Genomic DNA, 13685 nt, shown 5'->3' on the forward strand with positions numbered 1-13685 from the left:
TACACATTTCACGCGTTTCAGAGATTATTACCACTATATGTGTAGAATCTACTAAATCCGGTAAAACGCCGCGTCACTAAAAGATGTTTAGTATGTTTACGAATAATAAAGACAAAGAAGGTGGAGTGCGTAAAGTCAGAAAATTTAAGAAAGAAATGGAGAAACCGAATAAAACCAAACAAAGTCATATACTATATAGACAGATAGACTAAGTCAGCAGTTAAGCTCCAGTGGCGGTTAGAAGTGTCTTCTCACAGCGATAATGTCTTTATGTGTGCAAATTGTATGCAGGTGTGAACCTACCAAGACCTTTGGGGGTGATTCCACTGCACTCCAGCGGGTTGATGGCCCAGTAGTAGTATTTCAGAGTGTGCATCAGCTGCAGGACGGTGCCAACACGGCGGATGGTGGTGTAGATGGTGGCGGTGCCGATGAACTCCGATGATAGGTATGTGTAGAGGGATAGCTGAACCTGAACACACACACACACATCCATTAATACAGTACATATGGGCACACACACACAAAGGTCGATGGACGAATACAAATTGTCAGAGACCTGCTGGAGAGAAACAAATCATCTGTGTGTGTTTCTGGTGTTCAAACAAAAGGCAGTTTTATTGTGAAAAGACAGCCATGGGGGAATGAAAGGAATCTTCCCTCCAGCTAAAGCGCCCATGTTTTCTGCTTTGTGTTATTTCTGATGTTTCTGTGCCTGAAGCTGTCAAGCATCTGAGGAGCTCCTTACGCAGCGCTGACATTTAAGGAGGGCGCTCTCCAATTGCTTATTTGCTCCCTCCCTGCCTCCTTCTGTTCCCTTTTTCCCTCTCTTAATATTCCTCTAACCAATCCTCTCCATCGCCTGCACACAGGCTTGCATTTGCTGCACGCTCACAAATCTCTGAGCTCATTACAGTGACCACGACGCTAAGGACCAGCCTTAACGAGGTAGCGCTGGTTAAGCGGATGAAATTAGCGGAGTGCCGCGGCCTGACTATACCACATCACAGCTCATCTCGAATGGAGAGTGCACTCAGCTGGCTTAAATGGCCTTCATTATGTTACTTTTTTCACACATTAAGCTGATGTGTTTATCTGTTGCGATTTACAACAGGTTGGGCTGCAGGAAAGCCTGAAATTCCTTGATCATGCCGCAATAGTTTGGGCTGCACTGCTGCAACAGTAGCTTGTAACAAACATTTCTCCATCTCTGAGAGGATTATGTTTGCCAGAAGTGCTTGGTGAAGAAAACAAGCTCTTTATTTTCAGTGCGAGCCAGGGAGACGTTATGGGAGACGGGAGATGAGCTTCAGATGTGATTTCTTCAAGTGTTTCCTGTCCTGAATATGACCAAGGCTATTCTTGCCAATAATGAAGGTGATGATAATACCTTGAGAAGTGGAAAATAATAAAGCTCAGTGGGAGGCAGGAATGGTACAGTGCGAGTAAGATTAAAGGATTAAATTATTTTTTATGTGTGTGTGTGTTGCTGCTTAGCACATTTATTGTGCTTGTCTTGTTCTCACGATGACCCTGCTGAATTGTGGTAATGTTTATGAGCAATTCATTGTCAATTTCTGTGCTGGCACTCAAATGAAGGTAAGAGCCCAATAAGCAATCACACAGTCGAGCCACTTCGGACTGCTTCTGCGTGTCAGCTAGCTTGATGTGTTTACGCTGTGTTGGATTCTGACTTTCACACCCTCCTTATTCTCCTGAGCTGCAGCACCTGCTCAGTCACATTTCCTCCGTCCTAACTCCAGCATGCCCCCGGAGAGCGATACTGCTGCACCCAGGAGCCAATCACGTCTCAGGGTCAGAGGGAAGAAGACGGGGAGTCAGGAAGTTCTGAAAATAATGGAGGCAAGAGCTGACTGGCCCCGTGGGAACGCCAGGACCACTCACATCTAGTTCAGAGTGAGGAGGGGGGAAAAAAACAAGGAGCTACACATCTCTCTCCTGTCCCGGGGTCTTTTCAAATGTCACTGTTTCTCTTTGTTACCTTCGTTTGCCTGCTCTGTTCTTCCCTGCGTGATGTGCCAGCTCCTCCCTCCGTGTCCTGTAACCTCCTTTGTTACATTATTGTAAAGGGCAATGGGCGCTAAGATGTCAGTCCCTTCTTCCTCTTGGTTTTATATTGCTCGCTTGTCTCAAAAATCCTCCTGAGATCTGTGAGCGGTAAATTCTCTCTTGCTTTCTTTTTCTATTTTGTCTCTGTCTGGATCTATCACGCCATTAATTCTCTTACTCAGACCATCATCTTGTTTTTATTTTTTTTGCAGCAAGGTCATGACAACACACACACACACACGCACACACACATATGCAATAGATGCACACAAATAAACAGACCTTGGCAGGGGTGTGTATCCAGATGGCAGCATTGAAGAGGACATGGTCACAGAGCTGTTTGAGGAGAGGCGCTCCATGAGGTAAACCATCCAGATACTTGGCGAAGGACAAGAACTGTTCAAGTACCGCCCTGGTGATGTGGACTCGTGATGACTGGACAAAAGACAGGAAATATAAATTAATTTTTTTTGTAAATGACTTTAATGATGCTGTTGTACCTTGTTGTGTCTTCATACAGCACTGTATATCTTAACTGTTACAACAGATAGGTGCATCCATACACTGTAGTAGGTGCGTAGTTGCCACGGTCACTGATTGACATTTAAGTGACACCGAAGACACACGAGCAATGAAACGAGCGTCAGCACAGACGTGAAAAAACAGCTGCGTCTGAACGTGTGAATCCGAAGTGGTGACATTTCTTCAGGTTAGTAAAACACCTATAAACAGTTTTATTTAAAGTATTCAGGTTTATTGAAATTAACCTCTTGGGAGATGTTGTCAGCCTACAGTGAAGCCGGTGTAACCACAGTGACATGAAGCCTATGTCGCCTAACAGTCGTCAAATGTGTCAAGCCATTAATTTACACCAGCAGCCAAGTCTGTATTTTAATTCATGTGATCTGTCTTTTTGCACATTTGTGGCGTACTGCTACTTGTCGCAGCTAGAAGACACGAGACCAAATTTACAAACATCTGTGTTGAAAAATATTTTGTATAGTGCATTTAAAATTGAAAAAAAAACAGCACTCAGTTGCCAGTTTATTAGGTACACCTAGAAAAAACAAATACGGTTTAGTACAACAGTCCTGCAGTAAAGCTTCTAATGTTCACTTTCTGATTGGTGGAGGATGTAGCTGAACTGTACTGCCTTCTTTAGCCTCATACATATAAGTGGGTTGGACAAAATAATAGAAACACCTGGCTGTACTTAAACTGGCAACATGAAGAGCAATCAAAACATAACACATTATAAAACTAGACGCCTTATAAGCCTTGAAAAACTTCCATGGAGGTCATGGTTAAAATCAAGGCTACTCTCAACAACAAATAAATATGACGTGTAACACAAACTCTTCACTGCGGAGGATTTCCACTGACCTTCTCAAGGAGGTATCCAATCACCAGAAAGCCCTTCCCTCCCAGCATTTGCTCCTGCATCGCCACTGAGCTCTTCAACAGCTCCACCAGGAACGCCAGCAGGGTGGCACTGCAACACACATTGTGCACACACATTTCAGTCGATGGATTTCTTCATTAGGGTATGTGAGCAAAAAGGAAAGAAAACCTGCTCCATGTTTCTCGCTCCACGTTCACCTCCAGCATTAATTTTTAATAAGACCGTGTTTTTTCTTTCGTTTGTTATCGCCGTCTTCCTGATGATATTTGACAAATCGTCTCGGATGCGGCTAACATGATACAGAGATGCCGCCTGATATGTAACTGCGTTAAGGCTCATGTGATGGAGTGGTATGATAGAGCGAGAAGAACGCAGACACTCCGACTTTCTAAAAGCAGCTCATCGCTCCAGGGAAAACCACATAACTCTTCTTCCTTTCACACTTACATGCCCTGCTCTCTATAATCAGTTATTTCTGGCCTGCAGCGTAATTGTAAGGTTGGTCTTTCAGAGAGATGATAATTCACACACGTAGAAGACTCATCTCTATCTAATATCCCTCATATTCTTTTTTATTTCACTTCTTTTCCATTTCCTTCACTTATTTCTGAGTCCATTTCAGGATCAGCTGCAGGAGATGTTGCACATTAAACAAAAAAAGCATTATTTTTTGTTTAAGCCTATTTAGGCTACTATAAATAATTCATACAGTCGATATCACTGCATTCCACGCAGCCACTGGGTTGCAGTTTTTTATTGTACACCACTCACCAGACTGTGGTGTCCACGCTGCTGTCATTGAGCTGTTTGTAGTCCAGCTGAGCGAAGAGAGGGAAGAGCACCTGGATGCCTCCTATCGAGTGGATGGCACTGTGGATGGAGTGGGTAACAATGGCCTTCACATCCTGTGGGGCGGATATGGACTGTTAGTGCTGACAAAGACAGATAAAATCACTCGCTCACTGCCAATTAACATATCTCATAGCAGAATTACAGTAGGACATTTACTGCAGGTCCCAAATAGAGCGTTGCTACAATTTTGAATGGTTTAAAGGTCCAGTGTGTAGGATTTTATTGGATTTACTGGCATTCTTACCTGAAAATAAGAAATGTTGTGTTTTCCTTGCCTTAGAATGAGCTGTTTATATCTACATAGGGAGTGTGTCCTCATCCATGGAGTCTACCATGTTGCACTGCCACATTTCTACAGTAGCCCAGAATGGAAAAACCGGGACTGGGACTGGATATCTGGCATGCTCGAAAACTGGAGAAGTCTGACACGACTGACAAAGAGCATCAGCCAAAGAGAGGCGGGATACGTCCCATGTCAGCACGCAGGAGGACTGAAGAAATGTGAGGAGGACAAGCCGGCAGGGTTGCCAGGTCCACTTATTAGCCGCGACTTTGGGCTTGTTTTTTTGTACAGTCCCTAACAAATATTGGTAGTCGGGTTGCAGTTTTTTGGGCTTTTTTCCAAAGTGGAGTTGCTTATTCGGGCTTGCTCTCTAAAAGTCGCCTTTCTCTATATATATCTGTTGCTACGTTTGGGCTTGTTTCCATAGCCCTGGCTGCTTGTTTCTCTCCCAAGATCTGGCAACACTGAGTCAAGCTGCCAAGCAACAACAACAATGGCGGCGTCCACAGGATCATGGGGAGCGCGTTGTGTTTGGACCCAGGCCCTGGAGGAAGATCTGATCAACACTGGGAAGAATATCCATGCCTTTATGATGTGTCGTCTCCAAGTTAAAAAACGTAGTTTGGTGATGTCACCGCATTACCTGGGGCTTTGTTGGCGACGGCTCGGTGGAGAAATCTTGTGGTGTGCACACACAGGTTGTAACGTAGTTGGCGAGACTCCCGCTGACAGAAACACACGTCGCCAAATATGAACACTCAAAAGATTACCATAGTCTCTGCGACGCAAAATCGGGGTGAAAATCGTGTGATGTGAACTAGCCTTTAAGTTACCAGTGTAAAAAGGTGAGCACACATTACAAATGACGAGCGATCGGAGAAACATTGATTCATAATATGGAACTGTTTTTTCAGTGTTTGTATCAGTTTTAATCACCTGGTCCATCTGTTTTGGAGAGAAAGAACCATCTGCAGATAACTGGGCTCCTGGTAAAAACCTCCTGAATAACTGACACTGAGGGAATCCTAACCGGGAGTTTATGCTTGGCACATGGGAAAAGTTTTAACAGGTTGCAATCTACAATCCTCGCGGGTGGATGCAACTAAATCCTACACACAGCTCCTTTAAAGCTCAAAACTTGTAGTTTCTTCCTACAGAGATTTTTTCCCCTGAGAATATTGTTGAGCACCTATTTGTCAGAAATACAACTGACAGCTCTGCTTTCACAGTGGAAGAACATGATGTCCTTTATTGTTTATTGTCTTGTAGCTGCCTTTCACACATCCCTATTTTTCATCTATTTGAATTTATAATAAAGACTGCTTTTTGGATTTCAGTCAGAATGAATGTAATACTTGTAAAAATGAATTAATTATTCCAAAACTAAAATCTTGCTGTAATTGGCACCTGTTTAACTGCAACCTGCCTTACACGCTCTTAACTCAATGAACTCAAGATGATTGCTCGACCTCTGCTAACTAACTGAAAATAACTAGAGTACAAAAGGACTCACTTGCTGCCTTTGTAATTGTGAATTACAGTAATTGCTGCCTGAATTGCTGGTGCATTTTTTTGCACAATGAGCAAAGGAGGAAATTCTTAGAAATGAGGATGAGATACAAATAACACTATTAGCAACCAGCCTTGAATAGCGGATGCTTGGAAAGATATTTGCTTCAATACAACTACAAGCAATATCCTCAAAAGAGAGAGTTTCATTATTAGCTGAGAGAAAAGAAAAAATGGTGACCACCGGTAAGACATTGGTGTTTACAGAAGGGTATGGTGGCAGCTGTCTTTCACAAGTTGTATTTTATATATACGTTTTTTTTTAACTAACATCTTCATTGTCCTTCTGTAGGCAAACCTCACATATACAGTACTTCAGACAGGGTAAACACTACAGATTTTTCACAAATACAGTTGAGTGGAGTGAGTCAGCCTGTGATGAACTAGCCTGATAATTAGACTGAACCACCATTTCATTTCATATCAATCATTCATACATGAATTGCCAAACAAATCAAGAGATTAGGCAGTGATTCAGAGGTCTGTAACCAGCACTGTGATGAGCACAATCCTGCCAGACTGACCTGTAGCATGAGTGCGTGCGGTGAGTGGACGAAGATGGAGGGGTTTTCCCTGGGCGACGACTCCAGGCAGAGCTGGGCATCCGTCGCCTTGGCATTGTAGGTGAAGGAGATGGAGCTGGCCAGCTTGCCATCGTACAACACCTGCTTGTGGTGCTCGGCCAGGTGGATGTCGCTCTCCGACTTGAACTTGAAAGTGCTCTGCAGTGACGGGGAAAGAAGATGTCAAAGGCCGTGCGGGGATAAAACTTTAAATCACAGAGACAAATGGCTTGTCCAGGGGTCCACAGAAGTGTGAGTGTATGTCTGTGTGTGCAAGTTCAACACCCAAAATGGAGTCTGCTTAATTGCAGCGTGAGCCGTGTGTAAACAACACAGCATTAGCCTAATGAACACAGCGCTAACCCAGGCACTAATTCAATTAGCCCAGAATAAGAGATGGAAAGGGCCAGTGGATGTGTGGGAGAGAGGCACCCTGAGCTCCAAATTTATCTCCTCTCTTTTAAGTCCACCAACAAAAAACACAAAAGAATATGGACACAAACTGAACACATATGTGTTATTTAAATTCTGCATATTACTTTACATTTGTCCTGCATATACTACATAGTTTCGTTTTTCAACAAGCTGCTGAATCTTTATCTCATTGAAGTCTAAAATATCTTTATCATGAACAGCTTTTCTGGTCAACCTGGAGAGGATATCAGTACCTCATACATTACACCAAAATGCAGACACACATGGCATGAGGAAAATACAAAGAAATTGGCATGTTATCTCCTCAGCCACCTTACAGAAAAATGATTTGTAAAACTGACTTTGCTTTGTCGATGCAGACATTGAAGGAAGTGTAGGCTGCATTTTGTGTGTGTGTACATCTATGTCTACATCTGTCTGTGTGCAAAGGTCTATGGGTCCATGTGTCCCGCAGCGGTGCTGATATACACAAGAAGCCCCGCAGATGAAAGGCCAGCGAGTTGCTCTGCCATCCTTTGCAGCAGCTCCAGGAAAGGGGCGCTCTCCCCTTCGAGCGGCTGGGTCCCCAGGTGCCTTGCTCAGCCTGACTGTGCAGGAAAGCCCCGGGCTGCTCACAGACCTGCAGGCCCGTCTTGTTCTAAACCTTTCATCTGAGGTCTGCTGTAAAAAATGTGCCTTGAGCAGTTTCAACCATGCAGCACAGAATTTCACACTGAAGCAAAGAGCTCACTGCACAATGGAGACGGCTGAGGAAAACAGCCCCTCCGCAGCGTTAACATCCTCATCTCTGTCCAGGGGCTGAATATAAATCTACTGTTTTTTTAGCACTGTCTTAGATTTAACTTTCTCTATCCATCCAATAATCAGGATCAATTGTGATACAGAAAGCGTACTTGTATAAACCTATAATCTGAATCTGAAGCACACTTTTCACACACACCTCCACACACACATTCCTGCCAACAGAACATAATTTCCAAGAGTAATTAATGGTAATTACATGGTAAGACTGCATGCCTATGTTTATATTTTCTGACTTCAGAAGATAGTAATTAAGTGAGATCATCGGCGTAAAAAAAAAAAGTATCTATTCAACAGCTGTGTTAAAAAGCTTATCCATTAAAAGTTACCTAGAATACTGCAGCCGTGTGCAGGGATAATCAATCACAAACACAAATAAATTGCTCTTCGGTTTATTTTGAAGGTTAGTGGGCCCTCTGCAGAGAAAAAAAATACTGAATAGCCTGAATGTGAAATTAGTACACTTATTAAGATGCACATTTTTTGCAGTGTAAGCCCATTTATTGTGGCGCATTTATGAAGCGTGTGTGTGTACTTGTGCATATGCATAGATGTAGCTGGGTAAGTGTGAGCTCGTATTTATGTTGCCTTGCTAAACGATGGAGGCAGGTAGCTGAAAGTGTAAAAGAGCTTTGCTGACTCTTTAAAGTATTAAGGGATGTAGGGTGGCAAACGACAGGCAGCAGGAGACGCATGCCAGAGTGAAGGAAAGTGCAAATTTTTACATGTGTAATGCTTTACACAGCTGCGCTTAAGCACATATGTGTCCCTCATCTGGTTACACTAAGCACGCAGAAGAATGAAAGCGACAACTCATGCCTTTGTCACACCTGACAGCTGCAGGTGTGACACTGGCCCGCAGTGATAACGGCACACATACATCTACTCCATTCAGCTCAGCCTCGGCCTCCCAGCATCTCCTCACAGTTTCTGAATGACAACTAGTCCTCCAAAATTAGTTCTCCAGCATTTGGTAAAAGTGTTGTAAAACCTATTTTGGCAAATTATTGAGGTGAATGATGAATAATTGCCTTAGCAAATGCAAATCCGAGGAACTACTGCTTATCATTTGAAATGTTTCAATACAAAACAGATTCAAAACTTTGAGTTTCAGCACTAAGGTTGCCCCCTATTAGTCAGCCAAACCTTAGTCGACCAGAAAGGTCATTAGTTGGCAAGATTTCACCGGTCGCTTAGTCGCAGAATTGAAAATAAAAAAAAAAATTGTCAAATCAATCTAAAACATTTCTGACTGGACCATGTGGGAATTTAATTTGAAAGGACAGACACAGGAAGTGGCCACGCTCAGCAGTCAGACAGGAGTCACGTTCATTTCCAGGGCTGGTACCTGCGGTTATTCCACAGGCTAGTTAATAACATGTCGAACAGGAAATCCAAAGTGTGGGAGCATTTTATAGAAGGTGAAGGACGAACCCAAGGTGATATGTAAACTCATCTTTATTGGTCGACTACAAACATGACGTATCATCTGAAACATGGAAGTAGCTACATGCCCATTAGCCCACAGCGTTACATTAACATTAACAGGCGGCTCACTCAGTGTGTTAACAATGTTACTGATACTATTCTTTCTCACACCTTGAACTCAAACCATTGTGTTGCCCCGCCCCAAAATATATAATTTAATAATTAAATTAATATCGTAAACATGCGGGCGACTAGTCAACTCATGGCCCTAAATCATGACTATTGGTCGACTAGGAAAATTCTTAGTTGGGGGCAGCCCTATTCAGCACTGTTACCCAACAGCCATGCAAGAACTCTGCTTGAAGCTACAGTTGGTAACTTTCATAAAAATAACTTTTTGTCATATTTGATGAAACTGCCACTATATCCAGACGGTGCTGCATGAGACTTATATATATCTTAATATATATATAATAAGCACAACAAGTAGCAGCAGGATCCTGATTCTGTCTCATGTACCACTGTCTGGCTACAGTGACAGTTTCAGCAAATATGACAAACTTATTTTCTAAAAGTTACCAACCCCAGTTTGAAATAAAATCTAACATTGATCAAAGAACAAATAAATAATATAAAAACTCTACCAAGACATTTCATGCCAGCTTTTCAGACAGATACTGACACTCTCCGCTGAGGACACGTCCTTTTTAGGGAATGACTCTCTAAAACTCATATAATAAAATGCACAAAAGAAAAAGACTTTCAATAATACTATTACAAAACCTGACAAATGCACATGAGACACATGTGCCTGCAAATACACAAACACAGACGTACAACACAGGTGTCCAAATAGACTCACACGGTCCATTAATTACGTTGTGGCCAGATTGTTGGCAGTGCTCCGCAATGAGGACATCTGGACTCCTGATGAAGAGTGCAACCAGTGACACACTCGACAACACGTGAGTGACAGGACATAAGCAGAACACAAACGCAAAAACACTGAAGCTTTCTTTCAATCATAGCCTACACAGTAAAACAAGATGTTAGAGTCCACCTTCTCCTGTCATTAGGAGAGCACGGAAGTGCTGAACTGCACACATGTACGACATTCAGTGCACACAGCGTGTCGACCATCATGAGCCGCGTTGAGCGAGAAGACCTTGAACAGCCTCACTGTGCTGAAGGCTTGTTTAGCAGAGCGAGCAAAGTGTCTGTCTGCTTTTTGCTCCTCATTACTGAACAGTAACACTGACAGTGGATGAGACCAAGAGACTGCACATACACATATATATACTGTACAGCGTACATAGGCACAGTCCTCTTAAGCTTCGATTAGGCAGTACTCCAGGAGCAGCTTGTCATATATACACATCCTCTGCATAGTCGTGAGAACAAGCACCGGCCTATATTCGCATTAAGACAGGAAGCTGTGTGACACAAGCTGAAAACCCACTGGCGTTCTCCGACCGAAAAACCCGCGCACTCATCATTACAATAGCAGTATCGAGGCCTGCGGCTTTGAAACAACTGAGCCATTTAATGGTCTCTTCTGGGCATCTGAGAACCCCATTCTGTGCCATGCAGAGAGGCAATCATCTGACTGATCAGCCCAGAGGAAACTGCGGGCTGTGACAGAGAGAGGAATCAGTATTCATGGCCGAGAAACAGCAAACCCCAAGCATGCCATCATTAGGAGGAACATGAGAGGACTCCAGTCTGTAACGTGACTTATGTTTTATGATGTGAGAGGGAGTCTGAGAGGGAGAGGATCTACCTCATGCAATCTAGTATGTGTACTCTGTATGTTGCCAATATGTTCCTTCATCACTTTATCAAATCTAAGTAATTAAAGCAAATTCCTGATTCAATATGTACCCTTTATTAAGGAGCTGTTGAAACACCAGCAGCTGTTTGCGCACATCAGCACCCTCCGATTTCCGTGCAGTCTTGTGGTGCTGAAATCTTGACAGCTTTGGACACCTTCATAAACAAGCTGTAAGTGGCCTGAGGCGTGCGAGTCTGCCAAAACAAGAAGCAGACAGCTGGCAAGGTGTTGCGACATCTCAGCTGTCTCCGATAGCCAGGCCAAGAGGCAGAGATGGTGATTTCTAAAGCTATCAGTGCTCAGCACCCAACATTGTAAAGCCTCATTTGAATAATTTTGTATTAGGACAGGAACTCGAAGTCCTGAGTCTAGACTTTAAAGGCAAAAATCCACCCTCGCACGCTTCCAAACTGCAAATTCCAAACATCAATTTGTGATTTCCCAGGAGGTATTTAGCGATAGTGCAGTAATTTACTTTCCGTTGGGTCCCTTTAATCTCAATCTGCTTCATCTACTTTAACTTTATATAGTGACTTTGTTTATTAGCGGGGATGCATTAGAGGTGAGTGTGGGCATTTAAATCTAGCTATCTAATAAGCTCTTTGAAAATTTGGTTGTAATTGCAGCCAAGCCTCTCACTAAATCACAACACGAGTTTCAGCCGCACGACAATATGATCTGCTGTTGAGAATTTGGAATATCTGCCTCCTCTGAAACAGAATTAGAAACACACACGGATAGCGGTGATGTTCTGGCTGACAGGAGCAGAATTAATCAAAATGAAAAATGTTCCTGCACCTATTAGATTACCCCGAGGAATACAGCTTCCCTGTCAAAAGCTTGGTTTTGGACAATAAAATGTGTTGCATCAGGTTACAGTAAGAGTGTGAAGCTATTTCTTATGTTTGATTACCTCTAAACTCTATAAACAGATGTCTACATATGAATGCAGAACATGTGGGCAATGGGACAAGATTTTGGGATCGGAAGCTCTCTGGTTTCCATTTGTAGTCTCCGTGTTTGTAGTATGAGTAGTATTGACCAGAAGGCTTTGGTTGCATGCAGGTAAACAGTACACGGAGGTGGGGGTACGTCATACAAAAGCAAGTCTCAAGTCTTGACCTTCAAGTCTCAAGCAAGTTACTGTGCTTTAATTCAAGCAAGACAAAATTGGATGTTGTGGTGGTTGTGCATGGCACTAGAAATCACCAAATCATGTTTCCAAAACAAAACATAACTTCCCAATATCTAGAAAAATATAAATATTAAAGTCAAGTCCTCTCGAGCCATCTGTCTCAAGTCAAGAGTCGAGTCAAATCTCTAATCACTGTCAGTCAGTCTCAAGTCCTCAAATTTGCGACTCGAGTGTGACTCAGGTCAAGTCATATAACTGGAGGCTGCCACCTCTGTCACATGAAGAGCAAAAGAGTTGAAATGCATTGACCGAAATGCAATCTCAGAACCAATCGGCTGTCATCCAACAAGGATTTAGCTTTTTAGCTTTATTAGCTGGCTACTCGTTAAACAAGCGGGTTCAATCCGGTTTCATACTCAGCTCCAACTCTATTCTTGCTCAAGTTGCTAACTGGACTGCCAACAGTCCTCAGCACATGCAGAGGAAGTCTTGGCCTGGATATTCTTATCTGATATCCAGATATCCGCTGGCTACTATGGAAACCCCAAATATACCGGCCATTGCCCCCAGAGGCTAAACTGTCATCAGACTGATAGCCGATGGTCTCTGCGCTTGGATTACCATACATACTGTTCATACAAGAATCCCAAAAAGGAAGACTCTTTCAAAAGCTAGTACTCTAGTTCAGTGATTCCAAACCAGGGGTGCATGTACTTCCAGTTGCCAGAGGGTACGCGGAAAGCTTGTGGAGTAATTTAGCTAATTTGAAATAAAAAGATTAGATTTTTCAACACCTGAACACCACATGCTGCAACTGAGAGTGTTTGGAAACCAAAGTCAGCCAATGATCAGAGAAGTCACCAGTGAAAAGTAATGGATAAATGGTCCAAATAGCTTTAAATAAGAGATAAACAATTTAAATAAATAGCTTTTGGATGTATGGTGAAGAAGATAACTATTATGGTTTGCAAAAAGTAATGGATAAATGGCTAATATAGGTAGCCAACAATCGATAAAGAGTCTTATTAGATATTGGTTTAATGGTGAAATAGGTATAAAATTAAAAAATAAAAACATGTTGGACTGCCACTTCTCTAGCCTACGCAAACAGCAGTATACCTATCCATCGAAAGACTCATGCTTCAGCTTTAATGCACTACAAAAGACTATCCACAGGATGCAAAACCTACAATACCTCCATTAACTGACAACAAAAACCTCAACCGACCACCCACAAGGGCACCCTGGCACTAATACACCATACAGGCTATATTTGCGATTGACAGCCCAAGAATGATTGATGGCCTCAACCACCT

The 13685-nt window shown here is 42.8% G+C and overlaps 1 protein-coding gene across 18 annotated transcripts in view; it reads right to left on the bottom strand.

The window, feature by feature from the left end:
* nbeaa (neurobeachin a) overlaps positions 1-13685 on the bottom strand; it is a 117929-nt gene that overhangs the window by 51863 nt on the left and 52381 nt on the right. For all 18 annotated transcript variants that reach the window (XM_049591211.1, XM_049591203.1, XM_049591214.1 and 15 more), the window contains exons 9-13: positions 6701-6898; positions 4244-4377; positions 3454-3562; positions 2353-2505; positions 304-472 (exon numbers count right to left, since the gene is read on the bottom strand). In XM_049591211.1, the coding sequence (XP_049447168.1) occupies positions 304-472; positions 2353-2505; positions 3454-3562; positions 4244-4377; positions 6701-6898 (763 nt within the window). The remainder of the gene's footprint in view (positions 1-303; positions 473-2352; positions 2506-3453; positions 3563-4243; positions 4378-6700; positions 6899-13685) is intronic.

Source organism: Epinephelus fuscoguttatus, linkage group LG12 (assembly GCF_011397635.1).
Source record: "Epinephelus fuscoguttatus linkage group LG12, E.fuscoguttatus.final_Chr_v1".
Classification (NCBI taxonomy): Eukaryota; Metazoa; Chordata; class Actinopteri; order Perciformes; family Serranidae; genus Epinephelus; species Epinephelus fuscoguttatus.